Source organism: Dermacentor andersoni, chromosome 9 (genome assembly GCF_023375885.2).
Source record: "Dermacentor andersoni chromosome 9, qqDerAnde1_hic_scaffold, whole genome shotgun sequence".
In the NCBI taxonomy this organism is placed as follows: Eukaryota; Metazoa; Arthropoda; class Arachnida; order Ixodida; family Ixodidae; genus Dermacentor; species Dermacentor andersoni.
The window spans coordinates 6,527,193-6,551,537 of NC_092822.1; the positions used below are offsets into that span (position 1 = coordinate 6,527,193).

General features: G+C 48.7%; 1 protein-coding gene across 1 annotated transcript in view; it reads right to left on the minus strand.

The window, feature by feature from the left end:
• LOC126526930 (transforming growth factor-beta-induced protein ig-h3-like) overlaps positions 1–24,345 on the minus strand; it is a 62,297-nt gene that overhangs the window by 25,003 nt on the left and 12,949 nt on the right. Inside the window, exons 2-3 of the mRNA XM_050174636.3 lie at positions 14,785–14,928; positions 6,935–7,063 (exon numbers count right to left, since the gene is read on the minus strand). Coding sequence (XP_050030593.1) covers positions 6,935–7,063; positions 14,785–14,928 — 273 coding nt within the window. The remainder of the gene's footprint in view (positions 1–6,934; positions 7,064–14,784; positions 14,929–24,345) is intronic.

Below are 24,345 nucleotides of genomic sequence, written 5' to 3' on the forward strand. Positions count from 1 at the left end.
CCGGATCTTGCAAGATCGCGATGGCAAATGACTGTGTAGCAACACTCGATCTCGATCAATCTCAATCCGGATCGGCCCCAATCGCGATCAGAAGTGTACGTGTGACACCGGCATTACACTGTTACATACTTACACTACCCGCCGTCGTGGCGTAGTTGGCTTTGGCGTTGCGCTGCTATACACAAAGGTCGTGGGATCAAGTCCCTGCCACGGCGGCCGCACTTCGATGGGGCGAAGAAGTGCAGACAACGCCCGCGCATTGGGTGCACGTTAAATAACCCCAGGTGGCCAAAATCCCACTACGGTATGCCTGATAATCATATCATGGTTTTATATTTTTTCACTTATATTTGGTGGGCCTTATACTGGAGTTGGTGGACCGGGCCAGGGTGGCAGTGAGAGACCACGGATTCCTGGAATGAGGAAGCCGCCTAACGGAGGGCAATGACAAATCTCTCTCTCTATGGCTAGTTCATAAATAAACGTTCATCTCTCTCTCATGCCGTCCATATAAGGCGGTGAAAGCTGTGTCAGTGTGCCTTCGTTGACACGAACAATCAAGGACATGTCGTCGCATGTCCATAATTGTTTTTCCTTTTACTGATTGTACTTGCAGTATATTTTGACGTCGACACGAAAAGAAAAATATTAGCTGTTGGCCATCGCCATGTTCGTCATCGTCCTGTCTTTAACGGTGTGGCCGTCAATTTCCGATATGTACCAACAGGCACAATTCAACACACCACTGCGGCTCCTACACTCTTGAACAAATGTACATCCCTTGGGGTGTATATTTGCCACACAATGATAATCGTCATCTGTCTTACTTGCGTTTCCTTTCTTGAAAACGCTGTGTTCGCTACGTTCCTGTCCAGAATGCTCTGTCGCGCTGATAGCGCGCATGCCGTTCGTGACTTGAAAGTATGCATACCGGGCTCGCAGCGTTAAAGAAAGGAAATGCGGACGAGACTGATGACGATTATTGTGTGGCAAGATACGGCCCAAAGGGTGTAATTTTGCCGAAGAGTGTAGCCATATACTGAAACTTCGCTTGTGGAAGCCGCCACCTGGTTATAGACGCACTTAAATTCGCCGGGAACAAGTATGTACCGTTTTTTTTTTCTCCCCGGTGAGCTCGTGGCAACGCGTTTGTGTACGTGGTTGCGGCGTCTTTCGTCAACCTGCACTGGAGCCGGAAAAGTAGTCGCAGAGAAATGGCACGCCCGTCGTGCGTACGACACACGTAGAAGGCAATGCACGCCCACAGATACGGCGTATAAAATGAACAATGGTGTAAATTACTTCCCCGGGCACAGAAGAGCCGTTTGTTACCGCACGGGGCAAGAATTGCATCTTCAGCGGAATTTTTCGAGCTATGCCGTCTCCAAATTTCAGCTTCGTTTCGCAAGAAGCTTGCCGGCTGTTCACAACGCAAGTTGCAATATTGGGCTATTTTCGAATGTAGAAGAGCAAGAAAGTAAGAAATCTAACATTCTTGAGCTACGTCTAGGAAACAAATAAGTATATACTAAACTTACAGCGCAAGTGAAAATGCTGTAAGTGGGATATGTTTTTCATATTATGGTCGTAACCGAAACCCACGTTTGTAAAAACCGTGCATCTTTAGCTTCTTAATGGGAAATTATTTTTTTAAGTTCACATATTCATTAGTATGTAACATATATATTTAGAATCTTCAAGAACTAAGCTTTTCAGTGATGTATGCGGCGAAGCAATAAGCAAGAGAGCCGCCGCTCAAAAAAGTGCTGACGCCACCTGAAACGTGCCTCGCCACGAAACAGCGTGTCCGGCGAGCTCATTCATCGCCGATCGAATTGAAAATTTCTGAAAAGTGGAGTGCATATCGCTCCGCTGTTTAGAAATGCGATGACAGACTGGCGAGAGAAATTATTGAGGCTGGCCAGATATACGCACCATCTGCCACGTGCGTCCCGTCAGTTGCTTTGACGGATAAAGAAATCGGGTATTAGCATTTTTCACAATTTTTGCACGAGCTCTGCCTTCTCGCTGCGCGTGTGCAGCCCTCCGCTCCATGGAGAAACTTTCCTAAAACTGCGCAGTAGTGAGTGAGCGTCTGTCCCGTCCACTGTGTTTCTTCCCGCCCGTATTTACGCTCAACGACACTGCGTGGTGCACCAACTGGCCCAACAGTGTACGCTTCTAAACCCTACTACTATACGACAGCGGTTGCGGGCAAACTGCACAAGCCTAAGTTCAAGGTACGGTAGAGTACGTTGCTGCTATATCTGAAAAATAAACACCATACAAATATGTCAAGCGGACAACTTACACAGGGCGTGCAGAAGCAGAGCGCATTAATTAAAGCGCACCGCAGGGTCCAGGCGACACCACGGAAGCGGTCGACCGTCAAATCAACACCTCTGTGTCCGCCACGATAACTTTGCGGATATATATGGCTTTGCTAGAGGTCGCCGATTTGATCCCGACAGCGGCAGCCGCATTTCGAAGGGGGCATAATAGAAAACGCACGTGCACTTAGATTTTGGGGCACGTTGAAGAACATCACGGTGTCAAAATTAATCCGGAGTCCGCCACTACGGCGTGTGAGAAGAGGTTTATTGGCGGCTCGTAAGGCAAAAGCGCAGCGACCGGGAACGGCGAGACAGCCCGAAGCACTGTCCAAAAAAGGCGACAGAAATCAACAGCGCGAGCGGAGCCGAGCCGCGCGTTGGCGATGTGTCTGTGCCGCGCGGCGCGTCTTCTTCTTCACAATCTCCCCCCCGGACAAAAAGAGCCATCCTGGCGCCTTAAGAATCGGGAGGCAGAGGGTCGTGGTAGGGCTTCAGACGCGAGACGTGGACAATGTCACGTCCACGCCGGCGCAAGTCTTCAGGTGGTGACAGTGGCTCAACTAGAAAATTCACCGGAGATGTTTGCTCCAAGACTCGGTAAGGCCCTTCGAATTTCGGGACGAGTTTCGAGGAAAGCCCCGGAGCCTGGAAAGGCACAGACAACCACACAAGAACGCCTGGAGCGTAGGTGGTGTTCGGAAGCGTGTCGGTGCGGTTTTCTTTCTGGCGCTGCTGTTGCTCGGTCGTAAAGGAGCGCGCTAGCTGGCGGCATTCTTCGGCCTGTCGGGCGATGTCGGACACAGGTAGACACTCGGAGGCGTCAGAACGGTATGGAAGGAGCGTGTCGATGGTATGCGTAGGCTGGCATAATAATCACTCATAATCCGAGTGTGGTTTTGGCACGTACAGCCCCATAATCCAATTCAAGTTTATTACTTCTGCCACAATGCGATGTGCCATGCGAGTCAACGACAATGCTCAACCCTCTCAGAGATTATGAAATATGGCGCACAGCAACGCCTCAAGCAACACCTCTCTCCGAGTGTTCTGTGTACTATGCAGACAAACAGCAGTGGTGCACGTAACGTAACGTTTAACATCAACTCACCACTCTCGTGTTAGCCGTTAGCCGTCAACATCACGGCTAATTATCATCAATCAAAGCATACAGCACGGAAAGCTTCCCTTACATCAATTCCCACAGTGCGTGGGATCTGCATTTGTCTTTTTGTGCGTTTGCTTCTGATGTTTGGCCTAGCGTTTTAAGCTGTGCTTTCGGCAAGTACCCAAGTGCGGCCGTCGTGTCAAGTCTTGTACGCTCCACAGGTAACTGCCAAAGCTGGCATGCCCTTGTCTAACGGATGACAGCACTTGTTTTCCGGTCGAAGAGCGAGTTTTCCTGGATCTCGTTTCAGTCGGCGATTGCATATTGATGAGCATGCTCATTAGGCCTCTTCGGGCTGCAGAACTAACAAGCGCTTAGGAGAAAGTGTTTCTGGCAGGGAGGTTTGCAGAACGCTTCGAGTGCTAAGAAAAAAAGAGTCTTCGTACGGAATATTCGCCACAACAGAGTTGCCAAAGATCTTTCTTTGATGACGACACCGTGTCTGCGTAAAGTGGCTGACATGAAGTGAACGACATATAACGTGGCGGTTCAATATAATGGAACATTTAATTTATATTTTAACAAAGATTGCTGCAGGACTAGTTCGCTGACTGCAAATTTTCCTTCATAAATAATATTTGCCAGCTCTCTTGAGGCTCGAAGTAAATGCGTCGCGCACTTTCTCGATTTCAGCACTACAAAAAACGGCACTTGATCACCTTCGGCGGGCATCTACAGGTTTCCAATTGACATTAGTCCTCCCTGCGCGTTAACGGAAGATATCGGAACGTGTCTCCTTGCAGTTTGCAAAGTCGATTGGAGCGATCACCGTCGAGCACCAAGCAGCGATTGTCTGCGATCGAACCGAGGTGAAGTCTGAAAAACATCGGCGCGGAAATCGTCCCCTCCACCACGCGCTGCGCTGCCGCCAGAATGCAGTCACGAGCGGCGAGTCTTCCCGAACGCCGTCCGCATGGCAGTCCGGAAGCCCCACGAGGGCTTCCAGAATTCGCCAGATGCGTTCACGGACAACGTGTCGTGCAAATTTTGAAAACGCATTCAACTCGCAACACTCTGGCTTCATCAAGGCGGGACATGATCGTTACGCGCACTATGGTCGGGTAGGGGCCATAGGTCGCGGCATTTACTCCTCCGAGGCGGATGCACGCGAGCCTCCACCAATGGGCGCGCACTCTGGTGTCACGAGCCGGACCGGCCGGTGACCCCGCCGATGGCGAAGATGGCTTCGAACTGGGCCGAGCTGCGCCAGTCTTGTGAGTCTGCCCCTCGCCAGAGTGAACTCGCAAACCGTTTGCGGTGGTCTACCATGCCTGGATATTATTGCGCTCTTACGATGAACCACTCGTGCCGCGTGCGTTTATTCTGAGCCGTGATCCGGCGACGAAGGATGGCAGCGAGCATCGCTGACGCTACGGGACCTGGCAAGACTGCAGTCTTGCAAAAAAAAAAAAAAAAAACTCAGATTCTTGAATATAAGTGTGAAAGCACAAAACCAAAAAGATATAACTCTTATACTATTTAAAACCAAGAGTATTTATTCAAAACGATGAATGAAGCATTCTTTTTTAACTTTCCTGCCTCGATCGTCATCTCGCCCCAGCAGGTTTGCAAGGCTTTCGATAAATGCATAGTTTTTTTTAAGTACTTGTTAAATAGCAACTGACTCATTTTAAGCTCGGGAAACGAGTATTAAATGTGCCGTGTACATGCAAACCAGCGCAAAAGCCGTGCAGAACTCCTCGTTTTTTGTCCCTTGCAATGAAGCTAAAAAGTCAGACAACGCGCAGCGTGCATTGTAGAATGCACGGTTGTTCCTTTTATTTTTATTTTTTTCGCGATCCGGCATGTGCTGTTGCATTCCAATCACGAGAGATCTACAAAACCAGCCATCAAAATACAAAAGTATTTAGTTATACCGAGTATTACGCGTTTTAGAAGCACGGTTTTTTGAGCGGGACTATTTTAGCCGCGAAGGCAATGGGCTGTCGCGCTTCGGTCATCTGGGCGGGCCCTCTCCTTTTTTTCTAAAGTTGTACCCGACTAGCCGAAAACCTGGGCACGTTTATTGCGCCTCGGCGACAGTCAGGTGTGTTCGGGCATCGACGCGCGAAAAGAGTCCTCGACTGATGCGCCCCAGGTATCCGCAAGGACTCGCCCGAACGCGCATCTGAGCTGCGACTGTTCAACTTTTCTGTCGTCGATTGCACCGACGCTCGGGCCGTGCTCAGTCAGAACAGTTGCCGGCCAAGCACGCCAGGTCGCGCCCACCCGTGGCACATCTTAGGTTACGATACAGGCTGTGTTAATAAACGCAGATCAACAGAAATTGTTGCCGCGTTTGGGACTTTGATATGGCGACCAAATGTCTTGCTCGGGTAAAGTCGGATAACTTGTTCCAGTGTTTTCTTTCGGCACGACTTCCACTCGACGACGTTGGCCGTATATGAGCACGGTGTGTCTTGCATATCGCAGGCAGCGCACTTGTCGCGAGCACACGTTCGCTGAGCTCCGCTATAGCTACCGACGACGTTCGATAACTGCAGCGTACAATTTTCTCTGGGATCTCCCAGGCGGCATTGGATATATGCGCTTGTATGACGGTGGCGCAACGTCTTGCCTGCTCGTGCAGTTCAATATGCACGCGTGCATCGAGAGATCTCGCGCCGCACGTTGCCATGAAAAATATGCGCATACGCAATGTGTCTAAAAGTGTGGCTCTCATGCGGAGCTCGCAGCCTGAATGTCTCGGAGGGCGGACCATCCTGGGAGCCTTCGCGAAGCAAGACACCCAAGAAGGAAGCACCTGCGTGCGTTACGGTTGAGGTCCTAGTTAGAAGAGAAAGAAAAGGTACGTCGCTGCACGTATACTCATCGAGTGCAGTGGAGCGCCTTTTCGCGAACAGTTTCGACGACGCCACCGCGCAGCGGTCAAACACGTGGACGAGCTCGCAGTGGCACGTACGGTATGGCCAATGGAGAGCACAAAGTCAACCCGCCTATCGGTCTGAGAACCACTAAGCAGAGCTCAAAACTACGACGCATTGCGTGGGCGCATATGGGGAGGAACAGTGAAGCAGCGCCTTGCTGGTTTACTTTTCGTACCAGCGGCAAGGACAGTACGCATCGGGACGACTTTGTTTTGTACGGACGCATGTTTCATTTCAATCTGCCAGCAATAAACTGAACGTGTAGACAACGTCGCTCACAGTACAGAGGACGCACTTTGTTCTTCGCTAAATTGTGTCGGCATCGCAGCCAACGTTTTCGAGTAATCGCGCAGAATACAAAATACTTACTGAAGCCACGTGCCACGGCTCAGTTGTACAGAAAGAAAACAGCTGCGATATATATAGCATCGCTGAACGCGCGTCATTTCAAATAGCTACTCGCCGTATACAGCGGAGCACTCAAAACAAACACGAAATTCGTGCGAAGAAATGAGTTTGCTAACATCTCCTGAGGCGGGAACACTCACTTGGTGGTGCAGATGAAGGCGTCCTCGGTGTCCTGGCACTGCTTGGATTGGAAGTTGAAGGCGAACGGAACCGTGGCATTACTGTCCTTGGAGTCGTCCACCTCCTGTCGGAAGTTGCACACGTTCGGTCTGCACAGGGAGAGAGACCGCCATGGTCAATGGTCCCGGGGTTATAGGACCGAGCGTCCAACAACGTGATCGGGAATGAGCACAAATTAAGATACGTTGGCACTGAGTCACTTTGTTTGGAAACGAGAGCACGTTGTAGAGGCGAGGCACCAAACGCACGAGAATAATTGTGAAGGGTGGTTAGTAGCCAAAACAGCATCCGGCAGTCAAACGAGATGGTCGGAATAGAGACGTCGCCGCCAGCATCGTTTGTGCAGGCCTCTCCCGGCAGCAGTGGCTGGCGTCAGCTGCCTCCATCACATGTCTGCAAACCTTCCTGCGCTCTTATCTGCAAAAATGCGAAGGAGAGCGCAACTGCCATGACGTCACATAAAGACATCTGTGGAATGTCGAACAGCGTGCCAGAAAGCTCCCATCGGGCAAGTATAGTTGTGAAATTCCTGCTCATCGAGCACCGGACTCGAAAGCCGACCCCTAACACCAAATGATAGAGCCCGGATGCCCGCGTTATTTTTGTCACCTTCTCAGTAAAACGCTAAGACGAACCGGTGGTCATCTTATTCGCCGACACAGTATACCGCCATTTGACCATCAGTTGTCTCTAGTTATCACAGCGCATTCCTGAAACTGAAGAAGGCAACAAAAATTAAGAAGGGACACACATTTGATGCTGCGACACGATAGAAAAAAAATACAGAACGCAATATAATTGCGCAATGCACGCATACCATGCTCCAGCAACTATACAAGCGGCATTATAGGCACCGAGCTGCACTCAGTGAATGGAGTTGCAAACTATTGGCGAGCACGGGGAATAGTTTAGCACCTATCCAATTGTGCTGCAAGCGCTCAGCGCCACCGAAAAGTGGCCGCGGGGGCTGCCAGTCTGCCACAGGCACGCGCCGAGAGGACGGAGCACGCACGCAAAGCAATTCGCAGCGGCCGTTCTTCGCGGCACCGACGAGGGGCCGCTGGCACGCGTGCTTCTTCGGCGTGGCTTCATTCGAAAATGCACCGTTTGAACTTGACGCCGGGTCGGCGAGGCCGGTTCAGCTGCAGACACCACGGTGTCTCCTCCTGGTGCTTCGGGTTAGGCGACGGGCAATTAGTTGCTAACCGCGTAATGAAGTGACCCGACAAGAGAGCCGACAGAATGTATTGCTGCAACACCGCGTTGCACCGACAGAGTTGGGAAGCACGTGCAACGTCACTCTTCGGATTCGTCTACACTGTACGACACCACCTCATTTATATTCCGATCGCCTACGTTAGTACTAAAGGCCGACAAAAATAAATAGTCTCCGTCAAAAGTGTCGTCTGCCCAAACAGCAGACGAAATCGACCGTGTATACAGCATTCGAGTTTGCAATGGATGTATACTCCAACTATGAACTGAAAATATACTATCCGCCATATTCCAGCACAATGCTTCGACGAAAGACCCGTGGGGATTTTTTGGAAAGAGCGGAAACTTGGGCTCATTGGTGGATGTTCCGACTTGAGGTATACTGTTATATCGCTAACACCGACGAGGAAGAAAAGGGGTGTTGTGAACGCGCTCGCGTTGGTAACCTTTTTTCTTTCGATATTACCGCTATAGTTGTATACGTCAAGTAGGAACCGCGCATTTGAGGTAAAATTCTTCGCAATGCGTGAAGCACTGAAACCACCGTAAAGCATGTAATGATTTTTTTTTCTATCCATGCCGTCTGCTTTCATCTTACCGATTTACACGGGTCTCTTCGCTAAGCTCTAACAAGTTCGCAGATTTCCGCGTAATTGTTTCGGTTCAGCTCGTACCAATTTATACGGACACAACTTTCCATGCAGTGTGGCAAATGTGCCGACCAGCGATCGCCTAACGGAGCTTGTGCGCACGTCCTAGCAGGTGGAGTCGCAATAAGCGCGTGCTCGCTACGCGCTGCGACGAGTTATCGGACAGCTTCCACTAGGCTGTAGGCAAGACATCGTTGACTGCTCGGAGTCCCGCTCACGAGCTGGTCATTTGCCGCGGGACGTGTCCGTTCGAGAAAAGGAGCCGGTTTACAGCGGCAGCCCGTGGTTGAACGGTTCAACTGTTGGGGCATCCACAATGGCCGGACTCGCGCGCCCCTTTGTTGCCAAGGTCGCGTCTGACCCGCGCGCGTTGGTCCCACCGGACATCCGCGTTAAAGCCGCGACAGCCATGAAAGGCCGGCGCGTCAGCCTGGCTCCCTTTGACGCCGGGACAGCGTGCATGCTGTCGCTCTATACATGGCGGACACGGAAGGCGAAATTAATGCCCAACAATCACGCACGCGCATGATGGGAAATAGTAACGTCACTTGGAACGCGACGGAACTAAAACAAAGCACCGCCATTTCTTCCAGAACGGGCCCAACAATCTACCCAACAAAGCTGAGAACCTAAATATATAATATTCAACTATCGCAAAACGCCACACACATTCAATATTCTATCAGACTAAGATAACACTTTTTTATTGCGATAGCAGCTATATGCACACTCCAGGCGCATTTCTGCCGCGAGGTTCCGTATGAAGTCCAAGGGCGATAAAATCGTCGCCGAGCGCCGTATGCTCTATGTGCGAGTGAACGCGTGCAAGGGTGAGCCAGCGATCGCGGCTCAATATCGCGCACGCAAGCAAAGATAACAGGCAGGAAGCGCGCCGTCTTCCGTCGCGCGCAAGGCTCCGGGGGCAGGGTAAGCATGAGGGGGGGGGGGGGGTTTACTCCGGGCCGCTGTATATTGAAAGCCATCTGCGACGGGGACAGAGTCTGCCCGCACGCTGTGTTTTCGCAGCTTCGCTCGCGTTGATGCGAGACGCAGCACGAAGGTCAATTCGCTCGCTGCTGCTGCCGCGCTTCCCAACTCCAGCGTTTTGACAGCGACTGTCCGCGGTCATCGAGCGAGATGTGTACATGTTTGCTTGTGCGCGCGTGACACCATGTTTTTTAATGTAGTTAGTACTACTATGTTTACAAGTTTACACGGCCGATAAAACTGCTATCCTTTCTTCGTATACACCGTTTTTTCATAGGCGCCGCCATATTGTGAACGCAGTGGCGCCGCCTATGAGCAGCGCCACCTGGCTTGGGTGAAAGGTGCTTTGCATGGCAGGTATACGCTCGGCGGTAGGTTCTGGCATTTGTTTTCGCGGTCGTGCGGTCTGTTTAGTATGACGTGCGTCTTCTACGGGGTAAACGGTTCTGCGAGACGTGCTAGAGTGATTTAAGGAGTCATGGACGGAGTTTCTGCTGGCGTTGAGGTGGACGGAACGCGCAGCGCGATGTGTGCGCGCATATTTGAGCCTACAATCAGCCTCGGAGATCAACTGTGTTTCGGAGATCAGCTGAATGTTCCATTCACTAATGTGACCTTATTGTAGTATCACCCTTTATTTCTAAGCTGCGGTTTAGGAGCCATGAAACATACGCGACGATCGTAACAGCGCGGGTACCGTTCTGCTACGATAGGAGCTGTGATGTTATGCTTTGACAAGCGTTCAAACTGTTCGCTGCAGGTTACATTGCGTGACTACTTGGTTCGATGGATGAGGTTTCCGCCCGTGAATAAAATAGTTTTGGCAAGTAATAGCAACATACCTTACAGTCTGAATTAAGCTTGTCCTGAAAAGGGACTGTTTACGAACTGCGCGAGCGCCCTAAGGAGTGGTAGGTGCTGGATTACAGATATCTGTTCTATATACCACATGGTCCAAGCATACGGCATCAGCGTTTATAGATCTGTAAACGTTGTGCGGCGTGACTATGTGAGGTCGTATTGCGGCCTTAACCCGTTTTCTCTTGCTTTTTCGAGAAAAAGGATGATAACCGAATTTTTTTTTTTTTTCGGTTGTGTTCGTTCCGTTCTCTACGATGCACTCACACGTATTACGGAAATTTTGTCCTCAAAAATAGCCATCGCATTCTTTTTACGCGATCCCTCTCATATGTTATGGCTGTATACAGGCCAAAAAGGCAATGCCGGAGCGAATGCCGAAGCGCACAGCTTACATTTGTATCGTGCTGGTTCACCAACCGTAGTGATCGCTGTGTTGAGCAGCGCCATCGGCCTCATGCAGGAAGGCTAGCGTAGACATATAGTAATTTCAAGCCTACTAGACTTGAGATGCGCGAAAACGATGCCGGTGCATCAAATATTTGATAGCGCCTGCCGCTTATATGTATCGTGGTTGCCTTGGGTTGGCCGTGCATGAGCATGCGCTCTTATGCTTTGTTTAACTCCCTACGCGAAGCGATCTGACAGTGAGCTGATTTATCATTTAATGCTGGTAATACAAAGACACCGGTTTTCTTTGTTGAGTTAAAACGGATATAAGCAAAATTGTTCACAACACGTACACACACCGCGACTGATAATGCGCGTACACCGCGGCTGATTATGCGCGTCAAATTTTGCGCCCCCAAGACATATTTCCGCCTGTAGTTACCGATACACCGAAAGGCTTCCCTGACGACCTTGTATACGAAAGGACATGGCGTAAATTTCACAAAGTACGATTTAAAACATCTCGAAATCGTTCCACAGCACGCGGCAGCAATACTTTCAAGCAGCGCCGCGCCGGATCGCCCAAGCCAGAGAGGAGGAAAGGCTCTCCGCGCGCCCTATCCTCCTCGCCCGATGAAAAGGTCTATAGCTGTCCACTAACTTGCTATGGCAATCAATCCTCCCGCTTTCGGGCGAATCCGACCTTTTTTCTGAAAGATTCAAAGCAAAGATAGACATAATTCGCGGGATCATTAATATATTTAATGGTGTTATGACCGACCTGTCAAGTGTGAGAAACATTCAGGCGTGAGTTCTCATGACGAGATGATTTGCGTCGTCCCAGAAAAGGCTGTTAGGATAAGCCTGGACTTCGACCTGTCAAGCGTGGGAAAGATTCCAGCGGGCGTTCCCATGGCGACACAATTATCCGATTCTCCGGTTCTCCTCTCCCTCGAAAAAGCGTCACCTCTTTAGGCCCTGAGCAGACACAAAGGGAAGGACGAAAAGGAGAAGACACGAAGGAGAAGAGCTCGTCGACTTCAAAACCTGACAAAGGCACTGACACTTCCACAAGTTCGCCCAGTTTTTCAAGAAGACATCGACGACCACAACACCGCGAGGGGTTATATAAGGCCGTCCTGGCCCCCGTGCTAATCAGAACCGCTCGAGACTCGGATATAATCGCTACCATGTGCCAATGAAGTGAATACATTCTTTTCACCATCGCGATGACTGCCGTCGTTTCCCGACTCTTGCGGTGAAGGCCCACCTCCACCGGTCGTATCAATGGCCATACGCTAAACAGCACTGCCTTAAAATAGGGGTGGGCTAATACTCAGAGTTTCGAATACACTAAGTAATCGTGCTCGAAAAGTAACAATTCGGTATTTTCGAATATTCGCAAAGAACCAAATGTTTCGCAACAACCGAATAAGTCTGGTTACTGTTCTTCGCCTTCTAAATCGCGAATTATTGCAAGTCAGGCACCGACAAAACCACAAACAACAAAGTGGGCAGTGTTCTCGGTCTACACGACAAAATCTGACTTTGGCTTGTAACGTGTCTTCAGTTTACCTTATCAGTTTTATCTTTTTAAGATACAACCTGCACCGTTTTCATCGCAATAGGCTATTTCATATTTAATTTCATTTCCATTTTATTACCTTAAAGACCCTATTCGGGGTATTACATAAGGGGCGGTTAACATGTGGACACAAGAAAAGGCAAGTGTTACACTGAAATACAAGTTTGAACAGTATCTAGAAATCGTGAATGACATGTGAGATCGTTCCAATCTTTGGCAGGTCGAGGAAAAAAATGGAGCTCGAAAAGTGACAGCTCGAGGACGAGAAACTTGAAGTTGATCGCTGGTGCGCTGCTGCATGTGACATGCGTGAAGATGTCGGCGTGACGCAAGGTGGGCGGCATAGCGAGTTGTAAAAAAAAATTTTTTGATAAAGCAAAACGAAACGAAAAGCAAAAGATGTCAAGCTATAGATTCTGCCTTTAAGAGTGAAATGCTGATGTTACATAAATATGAAGAACAGGTGAATCTAATCGCACGATTCTGAATCGACTTCAATGCATTGATGATATATGTTTCATGAGGGTTCCAGATTCCAGTTGTCTGACAAATGATTTGTATGCGAGTAGTTTGACGTGCTGTGGAGCATGACGAAGGTGACGCCTCATGAACCCTAGGATCTTGTTCGCTGAAGAAATTATGTTAGTCGCATGCGCATTCCAGGAAAGATCGTGGGACAGGGTTACGCCTAAGTACTTATAGGCTAGAACTGATTCCACTGGGACGTTCGCAATTGTGTAAGTAGAGAGACAGGATTACGACGGCGGGAAAACGAAATAAATTTGCACTTGTTAGGGTTCAAGGCCATTCGCCAATGGTTGCACCAGTCCTGCACGTTATTAAGGTCATTCTGGAGAGATGCTTGGCCAGAGATGTTAGTCACAGTACGATAAAACACACAGTCGTCAGCGAACTTGCGAATAGGACAAGATACATGCAGCGGAAGATCGTTAATGTATATTAGAAAAAGAAGCGGTCCTAACGCTGAGCCTTGAGGGACACCTGAAATGACAGGGAGGCGTTCGGAGAAGAAGTTATTGACAAGGACGAACTGGGAACGATTAGTAAGGAATTATTTTATCCATTATACTACGTGAGGATCCAAGTTCAATCTGGATAATCTAATTAGCAAGCGGTTACGAGGCACTGTGTCGAAAGCTTTAGAGTAGTCTAAAAAGATGGCATCGGTTTGAACGTTATCAAGATTAGCGTGCAGATCATTAAGGAAGATAGCTAGTTGCGTTTAACATGAAAGCCCTTTAGGAAAACCATGTTGAGGAGGATGAAAGAAGTTTACCAAGTCTAAAAAGCTCGTGATATGCCAGTATATGAAATGTTCCATGATTTTGCTAGGAACACTAGTGAATGAAATGGGGCGGTAGTTTAAGGGGGAGTCTTTGTTACTTGCTTTGAATACTGGAACAACTTTTCCCACTTTCCAATCATCGGGTAAGGCACCTGTAGACAATGATTGCAAGAACAACAGAGTGAAACATGTGCCTATGGCACACAAAGTCCTTCGACAGCATTTTTTTTTCTGCTTTTACGAATGTTTGCCTTTTTTTTTCTTTGGCATCCATTTTTTTTTAACCCAAAAGACGAGCATTCACTTTTTGTTGAAAAGCTTGTCCGCAACCACACTCTAAAGTTGTAGAGAGGATATTCGAGTTTTTTTTAATAACAATTACTGATGTGTTTGAAACCGATGCTTTGACCCGGATAGTTTTTCTTTTTTTGCCCTAGTCAGTATACAGGCATACCTAATTATACCGTAATAAATATTTCTGCTGTAAACATACGCGCCTGCGTTCCATATTTGGATTCGATTCGTATTCGCAAGTATATATTTGCCACCCCTTACTGGGAGATAAATTTTGAGGTCTACGCCGTATTTGCGGAATTGAAGCAGGTTTTCCGAAGTCCTCCAGCGCTGTGAATCTTGGATAGTAGACCTTTAGTTTGCCTCAAATCCCCTTTCTCTAATAACCGATGACAATCGCCTTCGAAATAACCCGAATCGATACAAAGTAGTATATAGGATGTCAACAACCCTGCAGTTGAGTTATAGAAGCACAGTTAATTCCGCACAGAATGATTACGCTTCCTTCGGCAAAGCACTGCTCACCCTTTCCACCAGGGCTGTCGTGCGGGAAAGCCGAAGAAGCCGTCATCCCTCCAAGGCCGAGTCTCCACGATCACGGCGGTGGGAGTCTCTTCGGCGCTCCCGCTGCTGCTGCTGTCTGCAGCCGCCGGTGCTCCCTGCCCAATCCTGCACAGTGATGAAAAAAAAATGTCGAGCAATTTATTCAACAGCAGCAATCGCAAAATCAGGCAGCAACTTGCTTGTAAAAACCATCCGCTGAAAGCAAGAAGTTGGGCCTCGCACATCGCAGCAGACAGCCGCAATAACGCTGCTGCTGTTATTGAAGTCCACCGGACTGAATTCAGTCTGCGTGCTTCTCCCTGAACGTGCATTCTGCTCGCCCCGCCCATGACCCAAGCAATTCTTTCTTATACATACATATATACATATACATATATATTCTAAAGGTGTTTATTTGGAAGAGCTCGGAGCAGCGCAACGTCTACGGGCGGGGTAGTCGCAGCTTCCAAGCACAAGAGCCGTTGCTGAGCAGGAGCGCTCGACCCACTAACGTCTCTCTTCGCTACTGCTATACACACACACACACACACACACACACACACACACAGACATTATATATATATATATATATATATATATATATAGTCCCACGTCCCACGTCGGGACCGGCAAGTCTAGCCCACCGGCCCGGTCGCGGGCACGCCGGACGGCCAGGATTTGCTTTTCTAGAGCGGGGCTACGCAGAAGCGAGTCCCACTCCTCCTTGATGAACTTGGGGTATGTCGACCCGCACTCCCAAAGCATGTGAGGTAGAGTGGAGGTCTGGCCGCAGGACGGGCAGGCGTCGTCGCGATACACGTCGGGGTAAGGCTCGTGGAGAGCGGACAGACACGGATATGTGCTGGTCTGTAGAAGCCTAAGCGAAACGGCTTGCGCCCTATTCAACTTGGGGTGAGGGGGTGGAAAGACCGTTCTGGACATGTAGAAATATTTAATAATCTCGTGAGTAGCGGGAGCGTCCCTGTGACCGTAGAGAGGAGGGGAGTCAGTGCTCCTTATAGAGGAAGCGCGGTCGGTGAGGTCACGCGCAGCCTCGTGGGCAGACTCATTGAGGTTCGTGGGAGCACCCTCGACCCATCCTACGTGAGCGGGAAACCAGTGAATTGAATGGTTTGTAAGAGCATGTGGACTCGAGCCGCTAAGAAGACGAACAGCTTCCTTGGCGATGCATCCCTTCTGAAAAGCCCTAACTGCCGTTTTGGAATCACTATAGATTTCGGAGCCACGACCGTCTAGCATGGCGAGGGCGATGGCGACTTGCTCGGCGACACCGGGGTCTGAAGTGCGAATCGAGGCGCTATTGGAAATGTTTCCGCTCGAGTCGACCACAACGACGGCAAAGGTCTTCCCGTCACTGTACTCCGCAGCGTCGACGAAGCTTGCGCTAATGTCGTGTCGCTTGATCTGTTTGAGGATGGCTGCTGCTCTGGCCTTGCGTCTGCCCTCGTAGTGGACAGGATGGACGTTTCGGGGCACAGGGGCCACTACGAACTTGTCTCGAATGCACCTAGGGATCGGGGTACTGACCATCGAGAATTCCACAGGGTGGTAACCCAGCTCTTCGAGGATGCGTTTACCTGCCGCTGTGGCGGCCAGGCGACTGAGTTGCGCGCGTTCTTGGGCTTCGGCAATCTCCTCGGCGGTGTTATGTACCCCCAGCTTCAAGAGATCCTCGGTATGGGTCCTGATGGGCAGCCCAAGAGCCCTCTTGACTATTTTGCGGATAAGAACGTTGAGCTTGTCTCGCTCCGCTCTGAGCCAGTTGTGCATAGAAATCGTGTACGTGAGGTGGCAGAGTACGAAGGCATTGATCAGCCTGAGAAGATTGTTTTCCTTCATGCCTCGATGCCGGTTTGCGATTCTGCGAACGAGGCGGAAAGCGTTGTCCGTCTTTACGATGATCTTGCAGAGAGCAGTTCCGTTCCCGCCGTTGAATTCGACAAACATGCCCAGGACCCGAATAACGTCGACCCTGGGTATCACCCCGCCGTCACAAGTGCGAAGTCTGATGCTGCTTTCGGAGACTGGCTTCCAATCTTTGGGTCTGCCTCCCTTCTCTTTTCTGTAAAGTAGGAGCTCCGACTTGGCGGGGGAGCATCGAAGTCCGGTGGGGCGGAGATACTCCTCGATCACCTCTATCGCCTCCTGCATGGCTTCTTCGACTCTGCCCTCGCAGCCGCGGGAGCACCATATGGTGATGTCATCGGCGTAGATGGTGTGCTTGACGTCCTCGACGCGCGCCAACCTCTCGGAAAGACCAATCATACAGATGTTAAACAGTGTTGGGGAGATGACGGCGCCCTGAGGACTGCCCCGCCCTCCGAGGGGCACATCTTCGGAGCGGAAGTCTCCAATGCGAAGCTTGGCCTTCCTGTCAGTTAGAAAAGAGCTGACGTAGCTGTGGAATCTGGAACCGAGACCCAGGTCTGAAATGGTCTTGGCGATGAAGGTGTGGAGCACGTTGAAAGCCTTCTCGAGGTCCAGACCGAGCAGAGCCTTGACGTCTCTGGAACGGCCATCCAAAATCTGATGCTTGATTAGTTTCATGGCATCCTGCGTTGAGAGCCCGGCGCGGAAGCCGATCATGTTGTACGTGTAAACCTCGTTGTCTTCAAGGTACCCGTTAAGCCTGTTGAGGACGACGCGCTCCATGACCTTGCCGACGCAGGAGGTCAGAGAAATCGGCCTCAAGTTTTCGATGTTCGGGGCCTTGCCGGGCTTGGGAATGAGCACCGTGCAGGCAGTCTTCCATTCTGCAGGTACGATGCCGCTCTTCCGGGACTCGTTTATCTTGTCGGTCAGAAAGACAATCGACGTGTCGTCGAGGTTTCTCAGCATTCTGTTGGTGACTCCGTCCGGACCTGGCGCAGACTTGCGGTTGAGCGCGAAGATGGCCTGTCTGACCTCGGCAATGGAGAAGTCTTCGTCCAGCTCGGGGCGTGGAGCGCCTCGGTAGTCCGGGAGTTGGGTCGACGGATCTCCGTCGCGACGGACAGGCAGGTACTTCTGTACGAGTTTTGCGACGAGTTCATCGACCGTGTCAGACCTGGTGGCTTCCTGAAGGGCCCGGGCCAACGTATGCCTCTGATTTGACTTCGAGCCACTTTCGTCGAGAAGGTGCTTCAGCATACCCCAGGATTTGCCGTTGCGCATCTGTCCGTCGATGGATTCGCAGAGCTCGTCCCACTGCTGCTAGCATAGCGCCTTGGAGTGGCCATCGATGACCTTGTTGAGCTCCGAAATCTCTCAATCGCAGACTCCGAAAGAAGATGACCTTGTTGAGCTCCGAAATCTTCTTTCGGAGTCTGCGATTGAGCCTTTGACCCTTCCATCGGCGGAGCACGGCGGTTTTGGCCTCGATCAGGTGGGTGAGTCTGCTGTCCATCCGCTCGACGTCGAGATCTGTTTCCACTTTCTTGGTGGACGCGGAAGCGTCGTTCCGGATGCCTTCACACCATTATTCGAGAGTGGCGGGTGCCCTGGCTCTCCCGGTTTCTTCGCGAATCTTGCGAAAATGGTCCCAATCGATGAACGTGAATTCCCTGACCCTACTCCGAGACACCTTGAAATTGGTCTCGAGAATGTAGTGGTCGCTGCCGAACTCCATAGCGGTGTTCTCCCAACCCACGTCCTCGACGTTCCTCACGAAGGCGAGGTCGGGTGTCGAGTCCCGGGTGACGGAGTTGCCGATGCGCGTAGGGAAATTCTTGTCAGTGACCAGAGTGAGGTCCATCTCGTTGGCGTCTTGCCACAAGTTGCGCCCCTTGGTAGTGTCATAGACGTAGCCCCAGATGCCATATGGTGCGTTGAAGTCGCCGACGACGACCAAGGGTCGAGGGCCGGCCAAGTCGGTCGCCTTGAGCGAACCGGTCACTCGGTCTTTGTTAAGACTGCGCGCGCATGGCGAACTAGGGCGCAAACTACGAAAACAGCACACCTATGAAAGACAAGGAAGACGGTAATCGGAAACCATCCAGTACACTTGTCTACACAGTGCAAGCTTGTTCTGCAAATTTTTACACTGCAGATGAAGAGTGACGTGGATGATGGACGCTTTTTCTCCTCTGCCTCATTTCCTTCCCCATAACTTGTCTTTCTCTGGAAGTATATATATATGAAGGATATGATGTAGTGGAACTCCATCGGAGGAGCTAACTCCTCCATAATTAAATGCGCGCTCCTTTTGCGAACTGCAGGTTTTCATTAGCGTCAGTACAATTGGCAACAAGTGTGAAATGAGCGGCCGATTTAACCAGAGTACGCTAGAGCATAATTACACTACAAAACACCTATATAAATTTAGAAAAGAGAAACTACACCTTCCACAGTGCAACGGAAATAAGAGTAGCGGTGGCGTTGTGAACTAAAGCATGCGACCGAGAGATGGCGCTTACAAAATCAAAACTAATATCATCATCATTACGTAGTGAGCAATATGCCCGATGCGGTAGCGGCTGGTGGGGCTCGTCGCGCTAATCGCTCGCTGGTTTTGGACGTTTTATCACCGCTTTCAGGGCGGTAATCGTGGGTACGGTAAAGTGATTACAAATATTATTATGTCGCCAGGTGACCGAGAGGCTTCAACTGGCAAAAAAAAAGAACACACTTCAAACAAGTAAGCTTACATTGTTTATTGTCAATGGTGAATGAAGCAGCACATGCTCACCGCTTTCGTACAAGCCAGGTGGACTTAATGCTGGCAGCCACTGCGCTTACAATATACGGAAACGCAGATAGTCATACATTTAATGGAATGGACGCTGAAATCAGGCGAAGTTTCCTCATTGTGCTCGGCGCACCGCCAAAGTAGGGAGAGCGAAGCTTTAGAGAACGATACTTGTGCTGAGCTACCCTCGTACTTGAAGTTGCGTGCAGTGTAGCTTGACGTGTTTCATACTATACGTATATTATCTGCGCTCGACGATTTCCGCTAGATTAAAAAGAAACATAAAAAGTGCTCCGCAAAGATGTACTGTCAGCAAGATAGGCTGGAGCTGCGATGTCCCATTGCTCTCACAATACGTAGGCGAAAGGCACGTAGCGTAGGGGAAAAAACGTTATGCTAAGTTTTGCAGCATGTATTGCCTGCTCTTCTGCTGCACATTTAGCGTTCAGGTGGGGCAATAAAGGCTTTGACAGAAGTGATGTGCTCGAAGGAAAGCAAGGAACATTACGGAGACAACAATGCTTACAAGGGCTTCTGCAAATATTGTGTCAATAAACAAGGACACTAAATAAACATTTAAGTAAGCCCAATTTATGCTCACGAATCCTTGGAATATGCAATTTATGGTTTCATGTTGAAAAAACATCTTGTTTTGTGTATTCAAACAAGGCAAAGAGGTTGCAAGGAGATGAACACTTCAGCTCAGCAACAGGGATGAGCAAGGGAAGCCTCAGCCTGGATCCAACGTTTCAACAAGCAAACATATTTGTGAGGGCCCTGATGAAAACAGGTTCCCACACTGAGGCTTCCCTTGCTCGTCCACTGTACGTTGGCTGAATGTTAAATCAAACTTACTCCGAGCACATTTCAAAAACTTTTTGGGAAAACACTGCGTTCGGGTTTGTCATCTGCTGTTTGAAGAGAAATTGTTTTTAGTGATTTGTCTGCTTTAGAAGCGTGGAATAGGCCGAGTGCGTGAACATACCTTTTGTAGCAATCTCTTACGGTGCAGGGCTAGCCTAGCTATTGATCTTATGCAAGCTGTACATGAACCATTTGCAATTAACAAATTAAAATAATGCGCGTATTCATATAATTCTAATCCTAGCACTTGCCATCTCAACAACATTCCCTCAGATTTCATCATGTCATGTAAATATCTTGCTATACACATTACCGATAACTTGAAGTGGGTCATTTATATAAAGCGCGTCATTAATAATGCTAATCATAAGCTCCGTTACATACGGCGCAACTTTTCCAAAGCCCCATCTACGTCAAAAGTACTGCTTTACAAGACTAATACGTTCGAAACTTTAATATGCATCTGCAATATGGGATCCCAGTCGCGTTAATCTTACCTCACTAGAACTAGTAAAAGATAACTCTACTCGTTTCATTCTCTCTAATTATAGCCGCACTGCAAGTCTAAAATCGAACCTAGCACTTATTCCACTAGCTAACCGCCGTAAAGTCGCCCGTCCATCCCTATTTCTTTAAAATTTTCCATCACGCCACACTTCATGACGACTCCATACTGTAGCCTCAGTACACTCCAAACCGTGCCGATCATTACATTTACGTAGGAATTGATTCGTGTTACACGAAGTGTTTCTTTCCATCTTCCATTCCCCGTGGATCTAAGGAATGGGGCTACCCTCCCTCAAGTATCGTAGCCATCACCGATAACAAACTTTATTGCAAAACATTAGCTAACATTGTATAATCAGGGTAATTATATTAACAGAACTCATTGCACTTGTTTGTTTGCTTAACTCTACTACTTTGTAACCACTTCCGTCTTTAATTCTATATGACCCTGAGGGTATTTTAAATCAACTACTTCCTGGGATAGTTCGCCGTGCTGCTAATTACGCGCTCCACGCTCTACCGGTGAAACCGTGATGACGTGCAGCTGTACTTGGCGTGTCTGGGTGGAGCGCGTAATTAGCCGCACGGCGAACTAGCCCTGGAGGTATTTTAAATAAAAAAGATAAAATTATAAAATGAAGAGTGACCGCCACAGTTGCATTACCAATATTGCATTGAGCGCGTTTGATCGTTCCAAAATTCTTTGCATTTTCATCTAACAAATTATTCAACAATAATTATTCAATAACAATTTATTCAATTATTCCATTCATTGTTATGAGGGAGCATGTGGTACCTGGCGGTAATGCCCATCTGATTTGCAAAGAGCAGATGACAGTTTCTGCATTAGCAAGCCTGCTACATTGTTTCTGTTCTGGTCGTCATGGCTACAATGACTAGAAAGGAAACAACTCGGGACTCAACATGTTACTTCTCTGTTTGTCATAAAACGTGCTTAAATGCAAGTAAGCTCGTGTGTAAAATTTTAGCGTTTCCGCTCGGTATGATACAAAACTGTAGACTTGCTTTCCTGATAGGGCTCATACCCGTCTATCTGATAAACTTGCAAACATTTCATAGTGAAACACATAGTTCAAGAGAAATTGTTGTCATTATGGTGACCGTTGAGCTTCTTGTGGCTTGGCGTGGGCAGCTTGCAGACAAATAATCTCTCTTTTATCCGTCTTCCTGAAAAGAGAAATGATGAAGCCATGACGAACATGCAAACAAAAAATGGTAAAACAAAAGTTACTCCAATAAATGAACACATCACGGTTCTAGTTGGTGTTCAGAAACATACCTTGCGAGTATTTTGGTCCTTGATGTTACTGCGACTGATGACACATTCACTGTTGACTTGTACGCCCAGAGACAATAGAGTCCAAATAAGTGTGAGCAGCGTTTTGGAGGCTGGAGTCGAAAGAAAAATGACCCTCAGTTACTATGGTGGAAGCGTGAGCGAGCTTGTGATCCATGTATGGCTAAAAACAGTACACAAAACGCTCCATTTCTTTCAATGGTGCCTTTGTGTGGACTGTGCTAAATGAAGCCTCGATTAGATTAGTTTTTTCTGCCAGATACTAGGTAATAAACAGTCATTTTACTATGTCTTAAGTGCAATTAATCTAACTGTATCACCGGAAGTACATTTGCCACTAATGTGCAGTGAACTTATCGCTGTGTATAATTTATGCAGAAACAGCCAAACTATTTATTATTTATACTGTGCACCATGTTGGGAACTTTAGCAACGTGACGAAATAATAAGAGCCTCGTTCGAATTGCCTCTGAAGAGCAATAACTTTTTATTTTCTACTTTTAAGAAATGACTACAGGAATCTGTTTTATCGGCCTCGCACGCATAGAAATTCGAAGTTGAGAATGCGAAGCAATGAATTTCTACTCACCGGTACACACACCCAGAGGCTGCAAGGTTAATCCGCTTTGGCGGGTAGTCTCCAAGCAGGCTGTGCTTGGTTCCAGCGATGAATTTTCGCGCTAGCTAGCACGTTCTTTTCTTTTTTAAGCAACACGTAATTACGCGGTCAGACGCGGAAGATCACTAATGACGGAAGCCGTGCAGCCGCTATATCAGTGAAACGCCACAGCTGATAAATTCACCGTCTATAGACCGTTTCATCGGGCGAGGAGGAAAGGGCGCGCGGAGAGCCTTTCCTCCTCTCTGGCTTGGGCGATCCGGCGCGGCGCTGCTTGAAAGTATTGCTGTCGCGTGCTGCGGAACGATTTCCAGATGTTTTAGATCTTACTTTGTGAAATTTACGCCATGTTCGTTGATACAAGGTCGTCAGGGAAGCCTTTCGGTGCATCGGTAACTACTGTAGGCAGAAATATGTCTTGGGGGCGCAAAAATGTGACACGCATAATCAGCCGCGGTGTACGAGCATTATCAGTCGCGGTGCGTGTATGTGTTGTGAAATATTTTGCTTATATCGATTTTAATTCAACAAAGAAAACCGGCGTCTCTGTATTACCAACATTAAATGGTAAATCAGCTCACTGTCTGATGGATTGGCGTAGGCAGTAAAACATAAAACATAAGAGCGCATGCTCGTGCACGGCCAACCTAAGGCAACCACGAAACATCTGAGCGGCAGGCGCTATCAAATATTTTTGATACACTGGCATCGTTCTCACGCATTTCAAGTCTAGTATGCTTGAAATTACCATATGTCTACGCTAGCCTTGCTGCATGAGGCCCATGGCGCTGCTCAACACAGCGACCACTGCAGTTGGTGAGCCAGCACGATACACATATAAGCTGTGTGCTTCGGCATTGCCTTTTTGGCCTGTATACAGCCATAATATATGAGAGAGTTCGCATAAAAAGAATGCCATGGCTATTTTTGAGCGCAAGATTTCCGTAATACGTGTGAGTGCGTAGTAGAGAACTGAACGAACACAACCGAAAAAAAAAAATTCGGTTATCATCCTCTTTCTCTACAAAGCAAGAGAAAACTGGCTAACGCCGCACAACGTTTGTAAATATATAACCGCTGATGCCGCATGCTTGGACCATGCGCTATACAGAACAAAGATATCTGTAATCCAGCACCTACTACTGCTTAGGACGCTCGCGCAGTTCGTAAACGGTCGCTTTGCTGCACAAGCTTAATTCAGACTGTAAGGTATGCTGCTATTACTAGCCAAAACTATTTTATTAATGGGTGGAAACCTCATCCATTTAACCAAGTAGTCACGCAATGTAACCTGCAGTGAACAGTTTGAACGCTTGTCAAAGTATAACAGCACAGCTCCTATCGTAGCAGTACGCTACCCACGCTGTTACGATCGACGCGTATGTTTCATGGCTCCTAAACCGCAGCTTAGAAATAGAGGATAATACTGCAATAAGGTCACATTAGTGATTGGAACATTTAGAAATACACAATTGATCTCCGAGGCTGATTGTAGGCTCAAATATGCGAGCACACCATCGCGCTGCGTGTTCCGTACACCTCAACGCC